At 45.9% G+C, this 25,093-nt stretch overlaps 6 protein-coding genes across 11 annotated transcripts; 4 read left to right on the top strand and 2 right to left on the bottom strand.

Moving 5' to 3' along the window:
* Positions 1-388: 388 nt before the first annotated feature.
* LOC120458801 (basic salivary proline-rich protein 2) lies at positions 389-2,564 on the bottom strand. Its single transcript, XM_044006234.1, is given in 3 exon segments — positions 389-2,196; positions 2,199-2,387; positions 2,444-2,564. Coding segments are annotated over 2 exon segments (1,881 nt in total). The 5' UTR covers positions 2,323-2,387; positions 2,444-2,564; the 3' UTR covers positions 389-439.
* Positions 2,565-3,414: 850 nt separating this feature from the next.
* Positions 3,415-4,606, top strand: LOC120443690 (mitochondrial uncoupling protein 4C). Its single transcript, XM_039622930.2, has one exon. The coding sequence runs from the start codon at positions 3,525-3,527 to the stop codon at positions 4,530-4,532; it is 1,008 nt and encodes a 335-aa protein (XP_039478864.1). The 5' UTR covers positions 3,415-3,524; the 3' UTR covers positions 4,533-4,606.
* Positions 4,607-4,762: 156 nt separating this feature from the next.
* On the top strand, positions 4,763-7,188 carry LOC120449322 (mitochondrial uncoupling protein 4). 2 transcript variants are annotated; one of them, XM_044006126.1, is made up of 4 exons: positions 4,766-5,488; positions 5,735-5,914; positions 6,173-6,218; positions 6,270-7,188. In XM_044006126.1, exons 1-3 carry the CDS (start codon positions 4,828-4,830, stop codon positions 6,202-6,204), a joined length of 873 nt encoding a protein of 290 aa, XP_043862061.1. In that variant the 5' UTR covers positions 4,766-4,827; the 3' UTR covers positions 6,205-6,218; positions 6,270-7,188. The 2 variants fall into 2 exon arrangements, with proteins under 2 accessions (XP_039487656.2, XP_043862061.1); XM_039631722.2 differs by lacking the exons at positions 6,173-6,218; positions 6,270-7,188 and having other exon boundaries at positions 4,763-5,488; positions 5,735-6,151.
* A 1,111-nt stretch (positions 7,189-8,299) lies between these two features.
* On the bottom strand, positions 8,300-16,253 carry LOC120449331 (profilin). Of its 3 annotated transcripts, none has more exons than XM_039631743.2 (4): positions 16,112-16,253; positions 14,591-14,891; positions 11,770-11,941; positions 8,300-8,760 (listed from the first exon to the last, which is right to left on the bottom strand). In XM_039631743.2, the coding sequence occupies exons 2-4, from the start codon at positions 14,699-14,701 to the stop codon at positions 8,663-8,665; spliced, it is 381 nt and encodes a 126-aa protein (XP_039487677.1). In that variant the 5' UTR covers positions 14,702-14,891; positions 16,112-16,253; the 3' UTR covers positions 8,300-8,662. The 3 variants fall into 3 exon arrangements, with proteins under 3 accessions (XP_039487677.1, XP_039487686.1, XP_039487668.1); XM_039631752.2 differs by lacking the exon at positions 16,112-16,253 and adding an exon at positions 16,009-16,026; XM_039631734.2 differs by lacking the exon at positions 16,112-16,253 and adding an exon at positions 15,129-15,288.
* Positions 16,254-16,885: 632 nt separating this feature from the next.
* On the top strand, positions 16,886-21,096 carry LOC120451287 (eukaryotic initiation factor 4A). 3 transcript variants are annotated; one of them, XR_006356522.1, is made up of 6 exons: positions 16,886-16,999; positions 18,176-18,402; positions 19,334-19,947; positions 20,035-20,258; positions 20,342-20,536; positions 20,652-21,096. XR_006356522.1 is itself a non-coding variant. In XM_039634837.2 (5 exons), coding segments are annotated over exons 1-5 (1,212 nt in total). In that variant the 5' UTR covers positions 16,886-16,997; the 3' UTR covers positions 20,487-21,096. The 3 variants fall into 3 exon arrangements, 1 of the variants encoding a protein (XP_039490771.2); XR_006356523.1 differs by lacking the exon at positions 16,886-16,999 and adding an exon at positions 17,786-17,988; XM_039634837.2 differs by having other exon boundaries at positions 20,342-21,096.
* A 631-nt stretch (positions 21,097-21,727) lies between these two features.
* LOC120443771 (sphingolipid delta(4)-desaturase DES1) lies at positions 21,728-24,205 on the top strand. The gene is made up of 2 exons (XM_039623065.2): positions 21,728-22,271; positions 22,992-24,205. Exons 1-2 carry the CDS (start codon positions 21,874-21,876, stop codon positions 23,557-23,559), a joined length of 966 nt encoding a protein of 321 aa, XP_039478999.1. The 5' UTR covers positions 21,728-21,873; the 3' UTR covers positions 23,560-24,205.
* The last annotated feature ends 888 nt before the right edge of the window (positions 24,206-25,093 follow it).

The following is a 25,093-nucleotide window of genomic DNA, read 5'->3' as shown; positions in this document are numbered from 1 at the left end:
CAAAATGCATTGGGCTGAACGGAAGTTGGTCGGGAAAAACAAAGAGATATGTTCAGGAACACATAACAAATACAAATATATTGGTAGCCGTAAAATATACTTCCTAAAGTAATCATTGGCTTACTCATCGGTTGAACACAATAGTGAATTCAAGTATATATGTTCAAGAGAGTATAAAGTATTTATAGACTTCGAGACATTTCTATTCGAAAACATTAATTACAGCTCTAGCTAAAAATAGTAGCACGAAAATACATTTATTTGAATTTACATTTCTACACTTCTAATATTAGGTAAAGACCCCATATTTATATTTGTATTTGTACTTTTGATAGATATGTTGATAAAGAGTCCCCACTACACCTGCCCAGTTATTGAGTACATCTCCTTTGACATTATAAATAAAACTTTATTCAGTTTCCATTCACCGATCTTGGGACTACAACTGCTGGAGGTATCTGTGCTTTTGGGTGCCACGCCCATTGGAGCGCTGACGTTGTCGCTTCCGTTTCTCCGTGGGCTTGAGAAGATCCGTCGCCTTGCTCACGATGGCCGGCACTCCGGATGCGTCAGCGGAATCATCTGCCTCGGAAGCTGGGAGCGGTGTGGTCACCGCCGGATCATCCTCCTTATCGATGTCTTCGGCAGAGTCCACATCCTCTGCACTCTCCAGGTCATCGCCCAGAATGGAATCCGGCTGTTCTGAGCTGGGCGACGCCGGAGTGCTGCTGGAGAAGTTCAGCTTTCCCGATCGTTCCGTCTGAGCTTCTGTGGAAGGAGCAACTTCTGTGGTCGATGCTGGGACAGCGTTCTGGTCGAATTTGAATACGCGCTGAAAAAAGTTACCATTTTGTGTTGGAGGATTGGGAGCTGGTGCACCCAGAATTCTGTTGAACGGATTGAAAGGGTTGAGGGCTCCGAAAGGTCCGAATGGGTTCATTCCCATTCCGAGCTGCATTCCCATGCCGAAGGGGCCACCCACCTGCTGCTCCATGTCATATCCCCGTCCCCCCATCTGAGGAGTCATGCCGAAAGGGCTTCCCAGCTGGGCACCCAACCCAAATCCACCACCAAAGGGACCGGCTGGAGCCAATGCTGGTGGTGCCCTAGGAAGTCCAAAGTAGGGATTTGGTGGACGTTGTGCGTAGCAGGGCATGCTTATGATGACCGGCTGGAAGCTCGGACAGGTGGTGCTGTAGCTCACTCCGTTGTCCAGTGGCGTGGGACATTGGATAGGTGGTGCGGTGGGAGGACATCCATTGCAGTATGTGTTGGCAGAGGGCGTCACATCAGCTTGGGAATAAGTCGGAGGTGGTGGCGGCAGCGTCGGCGGAGCAGGTGCCTCTGGGTATTGGCCGTTGTAGGGGCTATAGCCGGGGGCCATTTGTCCCACCATGGGCTCATCCTGGTTGCCCACTGGTGCTTCCTGTGCGGGGTGTCCTTCGACTGCCAGACTGCTGTAGAATGCCTTCATAACCGGATCGTTCTCGGGATCCTGCGTCTGTGACAATGGCACCCACATCAACTGATCTTGGGCTCCCGGTTGATTCACTGGCCTGCGGTACTGCTGTTGTAGCTCCTCTCGCCTAAATCCCACATCCGGCACAGCCAGCACATCGTCGTCGAAGGTGAAACGATGTCTACCATTTCCGGCTACTTCGTTCTCTTTGGGACGACTTGGCGTCCTCGGAAATGCTGCAGGATCATACGAAGGGGCCGTGGACGCTGGGCCTGGGCCAGCTGAAACTCCTGGTGGAGCTGCTGGCGGGCTGCCCAGAGTTGGGTGATGAAATTCCGGCACGCCAGCTGACTGCGCTGGAGCTGCAGTTGGAGGGGCTGCCATGGGGCCTCCGTAGAATCCGTACTGGGCGTGGGGCTGATGCTGCTGAGGAAGAGGCTGGCGGTGGAGCTCCTCCTGGTATGACGACGGACCCGCCGGCTGGACTTGGTGGATGCGAGTGGGGTCTTCTGTGACTGCCTGCTGCGGATATGACCCGCCCTCAAAGGCGGGAAACACGGGAAAGTTGTGACCGGAATCATGGTGTACTGCGGGCTGAGGATTTAACGGAGGCATATGCTCCATGGAGGGCTGATTTTCAGCTCCAGGTCCTGTGGACTCCGCGCCACGGCACATGTAGAATGGCTCGCCCTGGCCACCTGCGTTTCTGACCTCCACACAACTTTGCTGGCTACTGTGATAGCATCCCTGGAAGCTGGACTGACGTCATGTCCGGATGCAGTTGCTCCTGACATCAGCGATAGCCCAATGGCCAGGCAGTTCCAAAGGAAAATCAGCCTCAAGGTCTGTGGTTGGATATCCATGTTCTTCTTCCGCTCACTAACTTCCGTTTGCCAATGGACAGCGCTTTTATATTCTCTAGAACTCTCTGCTGGGGAAGAAGATCCATTAGAGGTGCCTTCCAACTTCCACAACTTACCCAACTGAGTTCCCCGAAGCAGTCTTTTGTAATTTTCCTCTTTGGTCTGAACTATATATGTTTCCTCTATTAACCGCGTTGTTCTGGCGGATTGCACTGGTAACCGGAGTTTAATTCACTTGAAAATCGTATCACTGAATAAAAACCAATGCAGACACAATTTTCGAACGGACCTGGCCAAAAGGGGTTCGAATCATAACCAAAATACTCTGCCATGTGGAAAGTTGAAGGAAATTCAAACCGATCCAATCGATATGTTTGTAAGAGAACAAAGATTATTTTAATTATATATATAAGATAATAAATATAATGACTATACTTAAGATGGGAGACCTTTCTAAGCCGATTTATTTACTGAATGATTTCTTTATAATATGTTCTTATAGGAAGTCCCTACTAATCTTGGAGTTCTTATGATATAGAGCATTTAAATCCGTACTTGAACATTTTCAATCGCTTCGATTTCAGCTGATTCCTGCAAATTTCGACGAGCGTTTTCGTTTGCCATGGTGGACAGTTCAACAAACTCCTCAGGTTTCTTTCGACTTTAAATTGGTCAGCACTTTCGTAAAGTGTGCGGAACATATGACACACAAGTGTTTGCTGGTTTGCCCGACATTAGCCAAATGGGTCAGTTGGTCAGCCAGTGTTAGATTGTCGGGAGTGTAGGCCACTTCATTGTAACTGACCTGACCCACTTGGAGGACCACGTGGGAGTGGTCTCCAGTAGTGCACGATGACTAATGAAGCATTATGTATGAATGCGGGGTGCGTGTTCCATGGTCTTTAAACTAAGTCACTTCTTCACCATTAGTCTGGTACTTGTTTTAAAGGAGCATGTAGGGTACCTGAGTTTTAAGGACTCACAAGTAGGATGCTTGGACGTGTGATACATAGTATTACTAGTGTCGAGGATAGCATAAGGATGGGTATTATTGAGAACTGGGGTAATTATATTTCCTAGTCAAATCGAAGACGGCTGTTGGTAGCCGTATATCTTTGGCGAAAGTAACACTTATGTCAATTGTAGCTTTTTAAAATCACATTGCAAGCAATTCCACATACTGACCAAATTACGAGTATACAATGGACAAGGATGAACGCGAGTACTGGCACCTTCGATCCTCATACAACGACGACATGCCGCGCTTTCCTCCAACGAACGTGGCTGACCCACTTACCCCTGGCAATCTGTTCCAGCTGTACATCAACACCTTCATTGGCGCCAATCTGGCGGAGTCGTTTGTCTTTCCCCTGGACGTGGCCAAGACCCGGATGCAGGTGGATGGCGAGCAGGCGAGGAAGACGGGCTCCGCGATGCCCACTTTCCGGGCAACACTTAGCAATATGATCAAAGTGGAGGGCTTCAAGTCGCTCTACGCCGGCTTCTCGGCCATGGTGACCCGCAACTTCATCTTCAATTCGTTACGCGTGGTCTTGTACGACGTCTTCCGGCGCCCCTTCCTCTACCAGAACGAGCAGAAAGAGGAGGTGATCAAGGTGCACATGGCGCTGGGCTGCAGCTTCACGGCGGGCTGCATTGCCCAGGCACTGGCCAATCCCTTCGACATCGTCAAGGTGCGAATGCAGACGGAGGGCCGCCGCCGCCAGCTGGGCTACGATGTGCGGGTGAACAGCATGGTGCAGGCCTTCGTGGACATCTACAGGCGCGGAGGACTGCCCAGCATGTGGAAGGGCGTGGGGCCCAGCTGCATGCGAGCCTGCCTCATGACAACTGGCGATGTGGGCAGCTACGATATCAGCAAGCGCACCTTCAAGCGCCTGCTGGACTTACAGGACGGCCTGCCGTTGCGCTTCCTGTCCTCCATGTGCGCCGGACTAACGGCCTCCGTGCTCAGCTGTCCGGCGGATGTGATCAAGTCGCGGATGATGAACCAGCCTGTGGACGATAGCGGAAGGAATCTCTACTACAAGAACTCCATCGACTGCCTGAGGAAACTGGTGAGGGAGGAGGGTGTGCTCACATTGTACAAGGGCCTTATGCCCACTTGGTTCCGCCTGGGACCCTTCTCGGTGCTGTTCTGGCTGTCCGTTGAGCAACTGCGTCAGTGGGAGGGCCAGAGTGGATTTTAGCAGCACACCTTCAGTCTTGGTATCGTATTTTGTATGTCTTTTAACAACTTAGTAAAATTTGCTAAACAAACCAACTCTATTTTACCCCATTTCATTTAGTCAAGTTACTTTTATTTACATATATTTATAGCAAATGAAAATAATTCCGGTTTGGTAACTCATCATGAAAGTAGTTTAGATCCCAATCCTATCCTTGAATATGAAATGATTTTGTTGTCTTATTGCTTTGTAGTTTTGTTTTATATTTTTTTTATATTCCTATGCACACAACAAACACCAAAGATATTTCTGTTCAATGGGAAAAAGCGTTAGCACAGTCTTTAGGCCAGCAGAGTGGGATAATTCGGAGGAGAGGGAGAAACCCAAGTTGGAGTACCTGGTGACCAACAAGAAGACTCCGCCGCTGGAACTCTACCTCACGGCATTCGCCTCCGCCTGCAGTGCCGAGATCGTGGGCTATCCCTTCGACGTGTGCAAGACGCGAATGCAGATCCAGGGCGAGATTGCTGGCAGGGTGGGTCAGAAGGCGGCGAAGTACCGGGGTCTGCTGGCCACTGCCATGGGAATCGTCAGGGAGGAGGGTCTGCTGAAGCTCTACGGTGGCATATCCGCCATGGTGTTCCGCCACTCGCTCTTCAGCGGCATCAAAATGCTGACCTACGACTACATGCGCGAGAAGATGATCGTGCCCGACGTGGATGGCAGGCCGCAGCTATCCTTTCTGGGCTCCTGCATCGGTGGCGTTGTGGCCGGTGGAACTGCCAGCGTGCTCACCAATCCCACCGAGCTGATTAAGATCCAGATGCAGATGGAGGGCCAGCGGCGTCTGCGTGGCGAGCCCCCACGCATCCACAATGTGCTCCAGGCCCTGACTTCCATTTACAGAACAGGTGGTGTGGCGGGGCTCTGGAAGGGAACTGTTCCGAACACGTGGCGCTCGGCACTCGTCACCATAGGTGAGCCTTAGAATCAGGGATTGCCAGTGGCACGGGAATGTTAGAAGGATGAATCAGGTTCTGATGAAGTAGACATGTTTAATATTACCTGACGTCATCTACATCTGACATTTTACAATGTTAGTACTGGGTAACGGGTATGCCATAGTCGAGTCAATTGATTTCTCCTTCCTTTGAAATGTTCTTAGAATACTTACGTATGGAATTTCCAAAGATCTAAGCTAGTTTTCTGATTTTCTCCCAAAGGGGACGTCAGCTGCTATGACTTGTGCAAGCGGCTGCTGATTGCCGAGTTCGATCTGGCGGATAACCGAGAAGTCCAGTTCATAGCCGCAATGACCGCCGGCGTTGCGGATGCCATTCTGAGTTTACCCGCGGACGTGGTCAAGTCGCGGATCATGAATCAGCCAACTGATGAGCAGGGACGCGGTATCCATTACAAGGGCTCCCTGGACTGCCTAAGTCGATTGGTGAGGGAGGAGGGCTTTCTGGCCATGTACAAGGGTTTCATACCCTATTGGATGCGAGTCGGACCTGCCTCAGTGGTGTTCTGGATGACCTTCGAGCAGATAAGGCGGTTTCGTGGCAGTGAAGGTTACTAGGTACACCCGCAGCTTATTTAAATTGTGCAGATTAATTATTAAAGGAAGATACAAGATACATCTTCGGTGCCACTTGTGGGCAGCTTGAAACCGAATGCCTTAGTAAATATATAAGAAAGAAGCTTTTGGTAAGTGGTGACCACAGTGGATGGATAACTTTTAATGACATTTGACCGAAGTTTGAGTGATTGAATGGCGACCAGTGTTACGATACCTTCTAGCCAGTCAAAAGAGCGCTCCCAAATGGTGGAAACCTAAATTAGCATATTTAATTGAATGAACCAACGTGGAAAACTACTCGCGGCCCGCGGCGAAAGATATTTGAATGCTCCGTTCGGAGATGAAAACAAGGCACACGCGCATCAAATTGCGCGGCGATGCGAGAGCCAAAGGCCATATAATAAATAATAATGTTTGATTAATTTCACGGCTGATAAAAGTGGTCGGACACCCTCGCTCACTCGCTCGCCTTTATCGCTCCACTCCAGCTTTTCTCCGTGTTGAATTTGAGTTTTCACCAGAAATAGCGAAAACGAAATTCGAATATTTCGAGAGCGAAAGTGAGCATGTGGAGCCCAAATGTTGTCACTTATTCCTCGCCAGAAATTTCAGTACAATTCACACATTTGCTGGCATGGATGGATTATGTGGGTCAATGTCTTTTCGCTGGCGGCAGATGACAGGCGAGCAATAGTATGCAAAAACGACAATTACTGAAAGAAATGGCAGCTGCGAAGTGGACGAGGCGCAGAGAAAAAATTAATAAATAAATATCTGTTTTATTTATGAACATTTTGTTGGCGAAAAATAATTGCGCCGTTGCGTCAGCCATTTGAAATGATTGCGCGTCGACGAAAATAACCTGGCCAAGCAATCGCACATACCAAAAATGGCCAACGCAGCGCGGACTGTCTTCTAAAATAATTAAAAGAAACCATAAATGCACAGAGAATTGTTAATGCGACCATGAAATGACTTTGGGAACCGCGATAGGAGCGCGGTTCAACGATCCATCGATTTCCGATAGCCACCACCAAGAACGCAAGAACCCAAGAACCCAGGCATCCAAAACCCAGAACCCGAAACCCAGATAGAAAGAACAATGCGCATGGTGCTTACTTTTTGTGAGGAGCACACTCAGTTGTCTCACTCGCTTTTCATTTTAATAGTATTAAAGTATCGTATTTTATATGATTTATATCCATATATTTATGCATTCGGTTTTCATTTCAAGTTCTCCCTAGCTCGTTAGAAATTTTTTTTGTTTAGTGGGAACTGTTGGCTGGGAATCGAGGGTATGAAGCTGGTCGAGACATGGACATATGGTTGGGGGGTTGGGGGTTTCTGTTAGTTGTGTGAGAGCGCGAAAGAAGACCTTAGATTTGAGTCTAGCTAAACGTAGCTAACGTTAGGATAATGCTGATAATGACAATTAATGGGTCGCGATTCCCGTGATCAGAATGAGTAATCCTAGTGCAGTTGATGGAAAATGGATAATGGCAAACTACTTCGAACGGAGAGTGAGAGTGGCACCTACTTATAGACTGGCTGGCAATGGAAAATGGAATCTGAATACGAGCACCTACTATGCGATGGAGCAGATATTTCAGTTTTGGATAGATTGTTTCGTTTGGAGTTCTCCCCATTCGACGACAGTCGTGTGTATAAAAAGTCGACCACTGCGCCTGGTATTCACGATTCTTCCATTCTTACCACATATAAAAATAGAGCACGGTGGATCTCCAAATAGTTTACGTATATAAATATATATATCGAGATATTTATTTATACTGGTTGCTACTCTCCATCTCTGCCCTTCGTCTGGCTCCCTGCTCCCTGCTCCCTCCCCTCCTCCTTCCTTTCCGGTCAAATCGAAATCTTCTCTCACTCACTCTTTCTTTCTTTCTATATAAAACCTGCGTGTGGATTTATGTATGTACGAGAGTATACATAAACTGTGTCGGTTGTGTAAATATTGCTATACAAAAAATCGTTCCAAAAAATGCCTGCGTTGCTTTGCGTTGTTGTTTTCTCGGCTGTTAATCTTTTTCGATTTTTGGTTGCTTTGGTTGCATCTGCAGTTCTTTTCGCTTACAATTTAGGTTGCCAAATATATGTGTTTTTTTTTCTTGTATTATTTTTTTTTGTTTTTTTTTGTAAATTTCGTTCAAAGCTGAGGACTGAATTCTTAATTATGAGGGGCATTTTATAGTTTTGTGTTTTTCCTTTTATTTTTATCGTATAAACCAAAAAGTTTTAAATATAATAATGCAGAAATTTATAATTTTGTTGTAGTTGGGTAATTATTTGCGTTTTTTGACATAATTTTTTTTTCAAGCATATGCATTTTTACTCGATCCATTTCCTCTGCTACACACAAAAAACCGCAAATTCTTTCTTGGCCGTTGGTTTTCTTTACCATACATTTAAATATTAATAATTACTTTTTATGTGTTATTAGTTCATTTACGGTTCGCTCTTATCAAATTTGTTGCTGCTGTTGTAGTTGTAGTTGTTGGTGTGTGTGTGTGTTGTTGTGGTTGATGGGGGTGTTTTGTGTTGATTTATTCTCCTAGTACCCGCAAGTAATCAGATAATCTCCAAGTTTCTCTACAACGGAAGCGGCCTGCTGGGGCTGAACGGGATCCTCGTAGATGGAAACGATCACGGCTGCAAGAGATGGAAGAATAAGTATGCATTAGGGATTGGGCTACTAGTCAGTAAGATCAGAAAAAAGGTTTTGTTGGGGAAATAATATTCCTAGAAAAGGCACATGTTTAGTAATCCATGTATATGACTAAAATGTAACCATTTTATTCGCAATTCCTACTTTATCCGTTGGTAAACATTTTCATCGCCATTGTCACATTATTACATTTCTCAGCGGTCCGTTCGGTTGACAATGCTCTCGAAAGCGAGGAGAAAGCCGCCATCAGCCGGCGGAAAAATAAGAACTAACCGTTTCTCTACAACAGCAGTAGCAGTAGAAGCATCTCTACGCCAGCTGGAAATTATGAATAAAGCGATCAATAAAGAGCGCGCCAGTCCGCCGCAATCCCAGGTGAAAACTGGACGGACGACAAGTCGAGAGCAAACGAGAACGGACCCGATTGACAGGTCTCGCGTTGAGTGGCTAATGCATTAATCAAATGAGCAGCCAACTGATGGACACCCAATTGTTTGTGTGTCGAGTGGAGACGCCACCTCAGCTCAGCTCAGCTCAGCAGCCGAATCGAATCATATCGCCCGGGGGTCAATAAACCCGATTCGCACCCATGAGGTATGAGCTATGAGCCTTTCTAGCCGACGAAGAGAGAGCGTCACACTCGCACCACCTCCGGTGACCTGTCGACTACTATCAACAGTTTGCGGGAGAGCCCACAAGTCAATAGTGAATGCGATGCGCCAGTATCAATAGGCGATAACGCCACTCTGTTTACATACCAATTGTGACCATAACAATAAGCAACTTGTTAATAACGCCAGTTACCGATGGCTTTGTATTTTTTATATACATATATAAAAGGTGTTACTAAGCTGGGTTTCAAAATGGTAAGAATTTAAATGAATAATAGTTCTAATTTGTATTTCATTTCATTATATAAAGGATATTCTAATCAATTTGGTGTCTTGTACTGTATCTTTTAATATGTACGTATTGGAAAGCTCCTTGTTAAACTAAGTCTAATTTTGGAGTCTTTGAAGAACAATGTAAATCTGATTTGAACTAAATATCTGTTAAGTTAGCTATAATAGATTTAACTTAGCTACCAGCAGCAGTTTTGCATTCTAACAAGAGAAACAGTTTTTCGAGCATGACAAACAAAACAAGGCCTCATCAAAGTGTTTAGCTGTAAAGTGACTATTTGGTGACACACTTAAGGCGACTATGCCACGCTCCAGCACATCTCGACAGGCACCGGCCACCAGCCAGGTCAGTCGGTTGGTAATTCGAGTAGGGCGCAAGGTGCAGTGCAGTGCAACGAAGCAGCCGATCAGGTGGAAGGCGCCTTTGGGACACGAGGCACAAGACAGCAATGCTGCCTTCATTGGCTGCCTGCTGACCAGGTCCAAAGCGGATCAGGGAAAGAGACGAGGAGCGGCGAACAGAGACAGCAGACAACAGACAGCAGCATTTGCCATTTGTGGCCAATTTTTCTATTTTTACGCCACTGCCTCGGCGTTTGGCTGCACAGCACACAGTCACACGCACCGTGCAACATTTACACTTGAAATGGATTATGGCAATAACCTTGAGCTTGTGGATGCAGCGGTGGGCGGCGGGTGGTGGTGGCGTTGCTGGTGGGCTGGCCGCCTTGTCGGTGTATTGACGGAAAAATTTATGTGTGTGTGTGTGTGTGTGTGTGCCAGTGCGCAACAGTTGCCGCAAAAACTGTACAAATATGGAAGCGCGGCTGGCGCGTCAGCAAACAAACTGGTCGTCGTAGACGTACGTAAACAGCAAAAACAAAAAACCAAATTGGCCGAGAGAGCGCGAATGGGGTTTTCAAACATTTGGCCATCTCGAGAGGCTGACAACAATAAGGCATCTCTGCTCGTTGACCCCGAAAATCAAGCAAAAGCGGCAGCAGCGACCGTAAAATGGTGATGATAACTCTCATTTTCCTTAAATTCTTTGCGCTAAATGTGACAGATTTGAAAGCTGAGATAGAATTTAAGCAGGTTATTCCAAATTCACTCAACAATAAAATAGGCGAGAAATCACTCAATAGAACTTTCAAATTCACTTTACGGTCTTCTAACTTATCTGCTTTTGGTGTGTTGGGCTTTGGATTAAATTCTTTTCACCAGCGATAAGTCACAAGTCTGTGAGAACGAGTGGCATTAAACATTTTGTAGAATGTCTTTCGCCGTTTGCTTTGGCTCCGGTTATAAAAAGAAACATCTGATAATGGTTATCGGGGTGGGGCAGACAACGCATCGATAACAGCGGACCCACTTTGCAGAAATTTCCACGCTCAAACTAGAATTTTTAGTTTCCATCAAACCGGATGGCAAAACTTTACTACTTTCTGTATGCAAAAGTGGCGTGCTTTTAATGTTTCTTTTCTTTTTAAGCAAATTTTCAACTAACAGAACCTTTATACCATTATAAAATATACTTGTATATTGTTTTGTACCTAAAACGGCAGACATATTAGTAATGCCGTCACTGTGAGTAATCTGATCAAATTTGGGGAAACACATTCAAATCTAAATGAATCACGATACATTTTTGGCATAATTATACATTTTTTTACGTTATAGATTCGATAAGATTTAGTTAAACAACAAGACGTAAAAAACATACTGAGTAAGTCCAGTAATGCAAAAAGTATGACAAGACAATAAGTTTCTAATCTCAAAAATGAAAAAGTTAAAAAAAAAAAAATTAAATAAATAAACAAATAATAAAAGACAATAACTGAGCAATTTGATTAAAGATGTTGGTTGAATATCTGCATTTGACTTTGGATTCGTTCCTAACGCAATAGGACAGGAAATGAAAAAATATTAAGATACATTGCAAAGGTGTTTGCAACTGAACTGCAGTAAAGTAGTCGCTAGTAAAATAACGGAGAAGCTTCTGAGATGGAAAATATATCACAGAGTGTCAAAGGATCACATGAGTAGCCCTACTAGTGAAGGAAGTTAGAATTTAGATGCCAACCAACTCACCTTGTGTTGTCTTCATGCAGTGCACTCCGCTCCTGCCGAGCTTGGCGCGCACCACGCGGTCTGTGCCGGAAAGGTAAATGTACCGCTGGCCGGCGAGTGTCACGCCGTTGCTGGTGAGACCGTCCTGCTGATCGAAGCCGCTGATCAGTTTGGAGAGCTCCTCTTTTGTCACCTGCAATATGGAAAGTTTGGAGTTAGTGGCCGGGCTTGGTGGATAGTTGTTTTGTAGAAATAAGGTGTAGACGTGGTCATTTTGGTCGTTAATTACCCATTTGTATTGGAATTCAAATCATCTCAAAAAGACTTACTGCTAAATCTATAGTAAACTCTATAGTAAACCTACTGCTTTAGACTACCTGTTTAAGCGAGAATTTCATCATATTGCGTTAATTCAACTTGCAAAAACGTCATTTTGAGAAACGCTCAACAGTTCAAAGGAGCCTAAGGGAACAATGAAATGAACATTTGAACGATACTACGAAATTTTGGTGGTATTGGGTAGCAGCCTGCGTGGTAGGGTTGCATGTTTTCGGGGCAATAAGACATGCGAGACATATGCGTATAGTAAAGTAAGACCTTCTGTTAAAATATCGCTCTAATCAGCTGCAGACGACCCACGCAAACAAAGGCAAACCCACCACTACACCACCACCACCGGCACCGGCACCACCACCAACAGCACCACCACCGCGAGCAAACCACCACCCATTCGAAAACAGTTGGCACCATCGACGACGACTGCCAACTCATTAGCAAATGTGGTCCACTCGATTCCAGGGTGGAAAAGGAGGGGTGTGGCACATGGAGGCTGTGGAATTGGTTAAGGGATATGATACTACACGGGAACACGGGATGTGTGCCCGTCTTGATTTTCGGATTTTAAAAACAAGTTTTGCACACTTGAGCGACTTGTCCGTTCAGAGAGACAGAGAGATAGAGACAAAGAGGGAGGGAAAGAGAAGGAGAGAGAGAGAAGAGCACCAATGTCATTAGCCTTGGCCAAATGCATAACAAGTTGGCAGCCCCATCCCCCAGGTAACAGCTGCTTTGGCCGGGGGGGTGAGGTGGGAAATTAATTTGAAAATCTCGCACAACTGATAGTTACTCATTTGCGGCTGCCGAACGGTGACACATCCGAATGCCACTCAAATTCTCGAATTGGGCATCGAGAAGTTTCCATTGAGCGCAACTCGCGAGAGAGTGAGAGAAAGAAATGAGGAGAGCGGAGCAGAAGAGTCGCGAAAAGCCGGTTTTTGCGTAGACAGCTATGCCAAAAACGATAATAACTAAGCGGAGCTCATTATACGGCGATATCGAAAATTCCACAAGTGCCAAAAAACGTATTCACAATCTCCTAAATTGGTGGTTTCTCAATGAATGAATATGGCACTCAGATTCTGTCACCTACAGTCTATTTTCTAGATGCAAAGCTATGTATGTACATAAAAGCGTTTATGATAAGCCTTAAAACAGTCTCCCAAGGTCCAGCGCAGCTGATTAATCGGAAAAGGAAAAAGCTGAGTATTCACAATGATTCATGCGAATCAAGATCGAAACTGGGTAACTTGGGTAATGCGAAGTAGGGAAAAACAACAAAAGGCAGCTGCGAAGGCAGCGAGAGGTAATAAAACGAAAGTGATGCGCGTGCAGAAATGGCAGGTAGATAAAGAGTGTGATGGTGACGTAGGCAGCGGATCGAATTTGCCCAAAATCGGTTTCTAATCTAATAAGCGGTGAAAAAAACTTCATTCGACAGACAAAGCACTAGGGAGTGGCTGCCCGTCGAATCGAGTGGAAACTCGCTGGGAGAGAGAGCAGGATAAGAGCACATGGAGTTGGATTCGTTTTCGTATTCGTATTTGGAGTCGACAGGAAGTTGCACACGCACACACAGACACACTCACAAAAGGGCGAAAACGTGGCGCGCATACGAGAAATGCTCGAGAGCATTCGCATTCGAAGGTAGCAGTTCAGATTCAGAATCGAAATCAGTAGCAGCAGCAGCAGAAACAGCAGCAGTGGCAGAAGCGGAGTCAACTCCACTCAATTCGATTCACTCTGCGCTGGTGACGCGGCATCGCCTGCTCAAGATATTTTCTGTACTTCTGCTACTGCTACTGCTACTTCGGTTCGGTTCGATTCTGTTTGGTTCTGTATTTCGCTGCGATAAAGAGCATTTATTTTGGCCGACGGTGCAGAGGAAGCGGTCTGTATTGTATTGAGTGCGATAAACGCGAGCGATAGCGAAGGGGTGGGGCTGCTGCCAGGCGCCTGTGGGCTGCATTATCAGGAACCAGTGTTGCACAGCACCGCAGACATTCGAACCGGCTGCGCTGATATCAGATTTCCCGCTCCCCCTCCTTCCATCCCCATCCCCACACACTCATCGCCGTTTGCAAGTGCATTGGTGATTACCGCGAAGCGAAGCTGCGCCGCCTGAGTCACCGATAAACAGAAATCCATCCGTATCGGTTTGGTCGCCCAATTGGTCTCCCTGCTGCTTCGCATGATCACGCACACTCCTTCAAAAGCGTTGGCGGGGGAGGGGGGGGATATATATGTGTGTGTGGAGCGAGCCTGCGCAGGAGTGGCGCTGCAGGGGGTGAAACTGACAAGGGCGAGGGCGAGGACGAAGGCGAAAGGGTGGGAGTTGCTCTTTATCAAATGAAAGTTATCATGGCGGCCGCGAGAGGGAGACAGCGCGAGAGTCACACCCTTGAACTTGCGAAAATTCATTGTCAACTAGCCGTTTTCCCGTCCGTATTCCATCAATCCATGGGCTTTTCCACCCGCTTCCCATCCATCCGTTTAACGTACTCACCTCAAAGCCATTGGACTGCGCCCAAATGTTGCCATCGTGGCCGGCGATGCACGCCTTGGTCACGCACTGCGAGGCCAGGAGTTGGTTGTCCACATAATCTTGCCAGCTCATGGTGCTTTGTTTGTCGTGGGTGCGGATTAAGTTGAACTGATATATATATATATACGGATCTGGATATGGATCGCTGTTGCTTTACCGCACGGCGAGTCGCACTTTCGTTTCGGGGGTCACACGAAATTGGCAGGGAGACAAAGAAAAACCGCAACACCGACGATTTTTTCTTGGGGTAACTTACTTCCAACTGCAACGAGAGGTGGAGAAAGAGAGAGAGAGATATAGAGATGGATTAACATTTATCATATCGTATCGTATTTTATCATGCGGCAGTGGGTGTTGCATCCGCCCTTGACAAATTGCCGGGTATCGGCTTATTTGCGTTATGCACATATATATATATATATAATATATATTTTAACTAGTGATTTTGATTGCAGTGCATTGCACAAAGCGCCGAATTTTCCGCCTCCGAAAAACTCACATATACACACACACACGCACGGGGGATGAGACCAAGAGCAAGACCAAGACCAAGGAGACCAAGACAGACAGAAACAGAAACCGTACGCCGCAGCTCCACACACACGTCCGACTCGCTGGGAATTTTCGAAGCGTTCGAGGCGGATTTCAAAAGTCGAATGAGCGCAAAGCAGAACCATAAACCGATTTTGAATTCGAGAAAACCCACTCGAGAGAGAACAAGAGAGTGCGCGCTGCAGGGGGCTGCTTGCCTTGCTCCTGCTCCAAAGCACTCAATTCCAAGCCGTGAGTCACCCGCTCACTCACCCACAGCTTTCGAGTGGGGCAGAGAGAGCGAGCGAGAGTCGGAGCCGGAGCCAGGGCGAGTGCAACGGTGCGGCTGGAGCGGGTGTGCGAGCGAGACGATCGTACGAGGCGGGCCGTTATTAATCAGCCGGCTGCGGACAATGCAAATGAGCGAGTGAGAGCAGACGATGACTCAACGGCGGCTCTCCGAGTGAGTGTTATGAATCGCCTCTTTCTTGGCCGGCACTGAGTAACTGTCATAAATTAAAAATAGCCTTTAATTTCAACGCCTATATGTGCGAATCCCATCTCACGTATCATAATGTACTACGCTGCACCGCACCCGCAATATCTGTGTTAGCATTGGCTGCTTGACAAATCGAATGGAATAAAGAGTACCGACCGAATGCCGAATACCGACCGGCTGCTGAACTTTTCCCACTTAATTTTTTGCACACTTATACACACAAGCACACACACACGTTCGCAGACGGCGACGCACAGCCAACGCGGTTGGCCAAGTAGCGCGTACATGTGTGGGTTTTCGCCATTTAAGGAGTGCACCCAGCACGAAAGTCGGTTTCTACGCAATTTACCCAAAAGTGTTGGTCGATTGGCTTTTTTTCTAACCACCCCACGTACAGCAAACCCAGAGAAATCTCTTTCTAAACGGATTTCCAGGAAACCCACGGCACTCACACTGTTCACACGCTGCGGTAAAAAATCAGAGTGACCGTCGATGAACGGTAGTGCGGGAACACAAGTCGTTGTTCAATCGATACAATCGATGTGTGCAGAAATTCGACCACGATATTCCCTGCAATCGAATGTCTTCACTGATTGCCTTCTAAAGACCCGGTTAGACCAGCGCTATAAAAAGTTTAAATTCCCTACATTGTGGAATAGTATTTTGAACTTTAAACGTTTCAACAGAACACAAGTTGTGTAATTACTATGACAGCTAAAAATGTTTGATCCTACGGTTCAGAAATAGTTTAATGAATGCCTGCATATTTTAGTTTCCCAACCATCATATATTTGTCTTTAAGATTTAAATAAGGTCGCTACTGAAATTGTATATTTTGAATACTTTTTATGGATAAACATAATACAATCAATATTCATCAAATTTAGTTTTATTCTTTAATATTTTAAAATGAAATTACCTTAGTGTCAGCATTCAAAATTTGCATAATCCCCGCCTCAAACCATGGTGAAAAACTTTGATAGCAATTTTTGCGATAGCAAGTAAGACACCAAAGTGCCGCAACCTAGCTCTTATCATGCAACCCTAAACTTCAGATGGCACCTCCAAAATCACAATAAATTCTGCAAAAAAATAAAAATGTAGTCCAAAATAATTGCAAAATTTTGCGCTCCGTTCGCTGGTACCAGCTTTCTTACAAAACTGCAACAAAATCGCCGGATATCCCCTGACAGCTGGCGATAGTTGGCGATCGAGCTATCGATAGTCGGTGATGTTTTCTTACATCACTAAAACTTTTGCAAGATGGAGCCTCTTTTGCTTGGTTTTAACAAATCAGTAGCAGCACGTGTATAAAAAGTGCCAAATAATTTTCAGAAAATGTTAGTATATTTCCTAGATTAAGCGTTCGAAATGTGAAAAGCCGCAAGGCGAACTCGTGCCGCATCGATTCCGCAACTGCTTTGCACCAACTCCGGGTGTTTTAATGCAGAAAAACGCGTTTTTAAATTTCTGACGGTCAGAATAAGTTGAAAAAAATTACACGCCCGAATGACAGTGCAGGGAGTGGGAGCGAGAAGTGACGAGCGAGCGAGCGAGAGAGAACGAGCGAAGTGGTTGCTCCAAGAGAGTTTTGTTGCTGGACTTGTGCTACCAGCCTCGGCCTTTGGCCCCCGTTTCCCCTCGCAGAACCTAGAACTCCGATTTGGGGACTTTTGCTGAAGTCCGGTGACGTTGGTCGCCACTTGACTGAATCTCACGCACACTAGTCCGTCCGTTTGACTCATGACTGGACAATGACGCAGATCGTTGATGCTATCTTTAGTGGACGACGGCATTCGTAGGCTGATTTAACCTTGCTCCATCTCAATTTTGAATTTGATTTGGAAAATTTGCCTGTCGTCTGTCGGTTTTATTTTCCCTCCCCCCGCCGAACTGTCAAAGCTACTGCTATTTTCAATCGACTACTACCATTCGCAACTGGCGTTAGGCAACACTGGCGCCACTGTTACGTGCTTATATCGCTCAGCCGCTCTCGCCCGCTGACATTGACACGAACGACACTAGGGTTGTCCCGCTCGCACACGCTCAGGGGCGGACTCTCGCCGCTCGTCGCTCAAAAAGGCTGCCTAGCTATCGCTTTTTGTCTCATACGTAAAGTCACCGCTTCGCAGAGCGCATCGCAGCACAAACGTAACGGACTGAAAGCAAAACGCTCGCTAGCTCGAGAAAACAACACAGTCGGCTTTCGGCTCAAATTCTCCGTTATTCGTTCTAGACAAATAGGCAAGCAGTTGATTGAGTGAACCGGGCCCAAGCCGTCGAAATTCAGGATATAAGTTTACCTAGTCAATTCTTTATTGTTGATAATGTGAGTGGTTGCCAAGCGGCGTTCGCGGTTTTCGATTCTCCCTCCACCGCCTTTATTTTTCGCCTTTCTGCCATTCGCCATAACCAACAAATTATGGCTGGAAAATTTTTGTTACCCCCGTACCGCCGACGTTTTTGTTGTTGTTCTTGTTGTTCCGCCCCACTAACGTATTCTCGCTTCCTTGCAGGGATGACCGAAGTGAGATACCTCAGGATGGCCCCGCCGGCATGGAACCCGAGGGCGTCATCGAGTCCACCTGGCACGAGGTGTACGACAACTTCGATGACATGAACTTGCGCGAGGAGCTGCTGCGCGGCATCTACGGTTACGGTTTCGAGAAGCCGTCGGCCATCCAGCAGCGCGCCATCATTCCCTGTGTGAAGGGTCGCGATGTCATTGCCCAGGCCCAGTCGGGTGAGTAAATGGCTCTGGGTCCCCCAATACCCGATCTCCATTATTCATCAACATCATCGCCATCCCCCTCGATCAGTCACAAAGAAAAAAAACTTTCAAGAATGTGTGCGAAATCGGCGAAAAAGCAGCACGATGACTCAGCCGCTGCGCCTTGTATTCTTTGTTGAAATTTCGCTCTGCAGCGGCTCTCTCTTTCTCGTCATTCTCTCTCTCCGTGTCCCGTCCGCTCTCTCCGATTGTCGGCGTCGTTGCGCTTGCGCGCCACTTTTTGCTGACCAGCTGCGTTTCGGTTTCTCGTCCGCCCGAGCAGAAGAAAGTTCCCAGAAAGAAGGTCGCTCACTCGCTCTTGGCGAATTCCAGCTGCTATGCGTTTTTAAGGTCATCTGTGCTAAATGCGATCTACCTACATCGCAAATTCGGCACTAATCCATTTTGCAGGCTCTCCAACAGGAGGCCCTATGTACATATTAATGTAGTTCATCCGCAACCCCTGTTTTGTGTTCCACTTGCACCTGCCCATCGCAGTATATGCAGGGATTAGTGCCCAGCTAGACCCTGAAATGCCGACAGAGGTGAGAATTTTAACGATCCAGAGCTACCTGGGACTGGGACAGCCAGGAAAAACAGGGTCAACATGCTGTTACATTGTGTGTCTTTATGCAAGTGACTTTCTCGATAGCTAAAACACCTGGTTGGTGTTTCTATCAGTGAAGTTTACGCCTAACCAACAGACTTGCACAGAATGTGGTGGTTTTCAAAATTGAATATTGGCTGTACTACAGCTTTCTGCAGTTTCCGCATAAGAATATCTCGTAACTAGAAGAGTAATTATGCATAGTCAGTAGCACCACATTAATTTGCAACTTACACAGTATAATACCCTCCACGCCAATCCTGCTTAACTAACCATTTCATCTTCTTTCTTCTATAGGAACTGGCAAGACTGCCACCTTCTCGATTGCTATCCTTCAGCAAATCGACACGTCCATCCGCGAGTGCCAGGCGCTGATCCTGGCCCCCACTCGCGAGTTGGCCACGCAGATCCAGCGCGTGGTGATGGCGCTCGGCGAGTACATGAAGGTGCACTCGCACGCCTGCATTGGCGGCACCAACGTTCGCGAGGACGCCCGCATCCTGGAATCCGGTTGCCATGTAGTGGTCGGCACTCCTGGTCGCGTTTACGACATGATCAACCGCAAGGTGCTGCGCACCCAGTACATCAAGCTGTTCGTGCTGGATGAGGCCGACGAAATGTTGTCCCGCGGTTTCAAGGATCAGATCCAGGACGTCTTCAAGATGCTGCCCCCAGATGTGCAGGTCATCCTGCTGTCCGCTACCATGCCGCCGGATGTGCTCGAAGTGAGCCGTTGCTTCATGCGCGAGCCCGTTAGCATCCTGGTGAAGAAGGAGGAACTGACCCTCGAGGGTATTAAGCAGTTCTACGTGAACGTGAAGCAGGAGAACTGGAAACTGGGCACCCTTTGCGATCTGTACGATACGCTGTCCATCACCCAGTCGGTTATCTTCTGCAACACCCGTCGCAAGGTAAATTCATTCATTCCTTTTGTTTTAAAAAGCTGACTTTGTTCAAGCAAACCCAATTGCTAACAAAATGGTCTGTCTTTTCTTCAGGTGGACCAGCTGACCCAGGAGATGTCTCTCCACAACTTCACCGTCTCGGCCATGCACGGCGACATGGAGCAGCGTGATCGCGAGGTCATCATGAAACAATTCCGTTCGGGCTCGTCTCGTGTTCTGATTACCACTGATTTACTGGCGCGTGGTATTGATGTGCAGCAGGTGTCGTTGGTCATCAACTACGATCTGCCCTCAAACCGCGAGAACTACATTCATAGGTAAGTGCTGGTCACCTCGCCATTGAATCCATCTAGCTATGTGCCATACTAAACATGATGCAATCACTCTCACTTCATTTCAGAATCGGTCGCGGTGGTCGTTTCGGTCGCAAGGGTGTTGCGATCAACTTCATTACAGATGATGATCGACGAATCCTTAAGGATATTGAACAGTTCTACCACACAACAATTGAGGAAATGCCTGCTAATATTGCCGATTTGATTTAAATTTTTTCTGCTGAGCCGCAAAACAACTAAGAAAGAATTCTAAACAAAAAGTGAGTGAGCAAAACAGCAAACAAGAACTGCGAAATCGATAACCGAGCGCAACTATAAATTATTCAAAGATCAACAAGTCAAGTTAAATATTTATTCAAACATTAATTCGAAAAGGCAGCCGACCGACGACCACCCAAGAAAAGGACTGAACCAGGACAGAGCATCAACATCTTCCGCATCGGCGCAGCAGCAGCAACATCAGCAGCAGCGGAAGCGGCAGCAACAACACCTAGCTAGAGCTTACAAATTATCGCCGAATAGCCGGAAACCCTCTGTATCCATTTAGTTCTCTGTGTATCATCAATTTTAAAACTGCGTCGTCAACCAGCAACAACAAATATATACAAATATATAAAAAAAAAAAAACAACAAAACAAAAACCAACATTTGCATCTATCTAAAAAGTAATATCTGAAACCAGGTACAAGATACCACGTGCTAAGAGAGCTAGAAACTAAACGCAAAAGCCACAATATCAGAACACCTTTTTGCCGCACCTTTGTTTTAGCTTTTTCTAGAACTATTGATAAAAATATATTAAAAAACAAAACAAAATACATATGTACACATTATGTTTAAATATACCACTCCTAAGAAACAGCTGACAACCGAAGGAACATTTTACGTTTAACACGAACACACAACGCATCCACCCAGATCTATAAATGTATTAACTTATAGATATAATAACATATATCTTTCGGGGTACGGCCACTACTGTCCTCCAAAAATGAATGATATGGTTGTCGCTCTTGGGTGCTTCGTATGATTTGATATATCTATGGGCGCGTATGGTGGATAATGTTTAAATGTATCATGCAGCAAACAAGTCAGAATTCCATATCTCAAAATCTGATAAAAATAGGTGCTTTTGAAAAGTTAGTAGGCAGAGTTTTATGAATCTGAACGTATGAAAATCTACATGATTCTCATATAAACCAATCGCTTGAAATTCTAATCGAATTTCAATGGTTTTCGTTTTAAAATAGCTTTGTAGGCGTCTTCATATTCTGCAATATCAGCACCCAAAGTTAAACAAAGTTTTGAAAACTTGAATACCGCTAAGTGCATATAGGGTTAAAACTCGGTGGGTACTTTGCATTTCGGGAAGCCTCACATCATCATATCGATTGAATTGCTGAAGTGAATCTATCGATAATATATCGGATCGGTTTTCCGCCCTATCACGTCAGGTCATATTAATTTTTCAATCCGCCCAGTTGGACGTTTGGACAGTTTCCTTCCTCGCGCCGGTCGATAATGTTGGCCAACTAACACCGACCTGTAGCACGTCACCCGTAACAACCTAGAACCGCAACCAGTTTAAACACCCAAGATGGGGCAGAAAGTTTCGCGCACTGACTTCGAGTGGGTGTACACGGAGGAGCCGCACGCTTCGCGGCGCAAGATCATCCTGGAGAAGTACCCGCAGATCAAGAAGCTCTTTGGCCACGACCCCAACTTCAAGTGGGTGGCCGGCGCTATGGTGCTCACCCAGATTCTGGCGCTGTTCGTGGTGAAAGACCTGTCGTGGTCGTGGCTTATCGTGGCCGCCTACTGCTTCGGAGGCATCATCAACCACTCGCTAATGCTGGCCGTGCACGAGATCTCGCACAACCTGGCCTTTGGACACAGCAGGCCCATGCATAACCGGATTCTTGGCTTCATCTGCAACCTGCCCATCGGGTTGCCAATGAGCATTTCCTTCAAGAAGTACCACCTGGAACATCACCGGTACGTGCCAATCGGTTCGATTTCATGCCCTACACCCCACCCTCACGCACACATGCCCACTTTTCTGTGGTTACTAGGGCGTAGTCACACAGTAAACAGCGAAAACGTCATCCCATTGGACAACAGGGGGCTGCTTTATATATTCATTACAAAGCCGGCTTGTATTGCCCAACACTGCCTGTTCTCCATTTGATTTCACGTGAATTCTCCTTGCAAACTTGTGAATCAGTTTTCATATTGTTCCCTTTTGCCGGGCATCAAGTGAGTCTGAATTGCGCCGATTAGATAAGGTTGTAGTTATATGTGTATCCGAATAAGCGCGCGATTGGTCACGTAGCTCAGTGATTTGCCACTCGACTTCCCGGCTACAAGTCGAGTTCAGTTGAGTCACAGCGTCGCTTTCTGCAAAAAAGTTCCCGGAGATTTTTCAAAATGATTTTATGAGTGTTGTTTATGTTTACCGTCACCCCATTCACTAAGCTTCTAGTCGCAGATAGCGTTTATCTTATCGCCCAGGTGCACCAATGGGCGGATCATTGATTGTCGTTCAACAACGTCCCAATCCCAATGTTCGCTTCTGAGTCCCAACTAAGTCTAACATAAATCATGTAGTTGATCAACAACAAATCATATGCATTCTTGATGGCTATATAACTACATACAATACATACATACATTGTTCTTCAACTCAATAACTATAACGTTTTTTTGTCCTTTTAGTTACCAAGGTGATGAGGCAATTGACACTGACATACCCACACTGCTGGAGGCGCGCCTGTTTGACACCACATTTGGAAAGTTTTTGTGGGTTTGCCTGCAGCCTTTCTTCTACATTTTCCGTCCACTGGTGATTAACCCGAAGCCACCAACACGCCTTGAGATTATTAACACCGGTGTGCAGCTGACTTTCAACGCCCTGATCGTTTACTTCTTGGGCTGGAAACCCCTGGCCTATCTGCTGATCGGTAGTATTCTCGCCATGGGACTGCACCCGGTGGCTGGACACTTTATCTCGGAGCATTACATGTTCGCCAAGGGCTTTGAGACATACTCATATTACGGTCCGCTCAACTGGATCACCTTTAATGTGGGCTACCACAACGAGCATCACGACTTTCCGGCGGTGCCCGGCTCCAGGCTCCCAGAGGTTAAGCGCATTGCCAAGGAATTCTACGACACAATGCCCCAGCACACCAGCTGGACTCGGGTTCTATACGACTTCATTATGGACCCAGCAGTGGGACCTTACGCCCGCGTGAAGCGACGCCAGCGCGGTCTGGCCTCCTAAGCCATCGATGCTATTCAAGGTTTCCTGCCATGAATGTAATCTCAGCGTTAGACCTAAAACGGCTTTTTTATGTATATATACATCGTAGAGACATTTACAGCGGATGCAGAAGAAATAAGGGGAACAACAAAACACGTAGCACCAGCTAATCTCAGTGATTAGATAAGGGACACTCGGACACTTGCAGCGGCTGATATGAACAATTAGGTGGATATAGTTTCTGGTATTAATGCTAGAGTGTGAGCTTAGTTGGCCTAACTGAGAAACACTTTCGAGCGCTTTAATTAATTGTTACCTCATAAATTGGAAAGCCTGTTAAATCTAGTGTGTAATACTTGTCCTATTGTACTATTGTCTTAGTATTTTCGATACATATTTATAATGCTTTCAGATCATTTACGTGCAGACACGATTTGGTGTGATTAATCCTTATCGTCACCCCGGCCGACAGCAAGTCACTAATCATGCAACCAACTACTATTTTTGATAGACTCTTGAAACTGTTACCTATGAATAAAGTCTAAATAACTTGCCAGGGGTGGCTGCATGTACAGAATACACTTTAAACTTGTAAGCAAATTAATGAAATAAATAACATTGTATTGTAACGACTCTGTGACCAATTAAACTTTTTGAAGCTTGAAAAGTTATTGCTTACGCGGATTGCATGTCGCACGTCATGTGGGCACACTGCTATCTACTGATAATAATAATAATTTCGATAAGCACCTGTGGAATGACATGGTAGGCAATTCGGTTATATGAATTGCTTGCTGGAAACCTGCCGGACCTTGAAGAATGCGCCTTAAAAATGGTCACCTACGAGGTCGAGAATGTTTTCCTGCTTTGACACCCAACTGTATTAGATGTTAGATTAAAATATGCAGAAGTCATTGACCGCTTTAGTTAGTTTATCTACTCTGCAGCCATCTGTAATGCGATGTACCATCAATCAAACTATCCTGGCCATTAATTCGCGCTTTTAAATTCTTTTAAACGCTTTCGTATCGTTAAGTATCGTTTTAATCTATCCAAAAAACGCTATATTTATGTATACATATTAATATCATGTATATCAATTCTTGGGAATTCTTCGCTTAACCTGATTAATCAGTATATTTTTCCAGCAGGTGCTAGACCAACTGGCTGAATGAGTAATGTCCACATGTCATAGGCCTTCCATGGACATGGATATTAGTACCAGCGATCAAAATAAAAACAGCGACACACATGTTCTTTTAAATACTATTTATATATAATTTATTTAAATTATAGAATTATATATTTTGTTGGGGGAAGGTGTTGTGAGGGCAATGTTTTTATATTTTTGGATCATTCATTGAAATCAATCGTACATTACTGCTTAATGAAATAAAAGTGTTATCCTTAATATGTTTAGGGCTCTGTTTTGTTTTCGTTAACGTTTATCTTGGGTTGCTTGCAATTAGAACCTGCACATTTGTCAGCTTGAGTTTTTATACACATTTAAAAAATGATTTTACAAAGTGTTTTTCGTTTTTTTGTCTGCTTTTTC

The sequence above is a fragment of the Drosophila santomea genome, chromosome 2L, assembly GCF_016746245.2.
Source record: "Drosophila santomea strain STO CAGO 1482 chromosome 2L, Prin_Dsan_1.1, whole genome shotgun sequence".
Lineage (NCBI taxonomy): Eukaryota > Metazoa > Arthropoda > Insecta > Diptera > Drosophilidae > Drosophila > Drosophila santomea.
The sequence above is the reverse complement of the archived record's forward strand: the minus strand, read 5'-3'. Positions and strand labels throughout refer to the sequence as shown.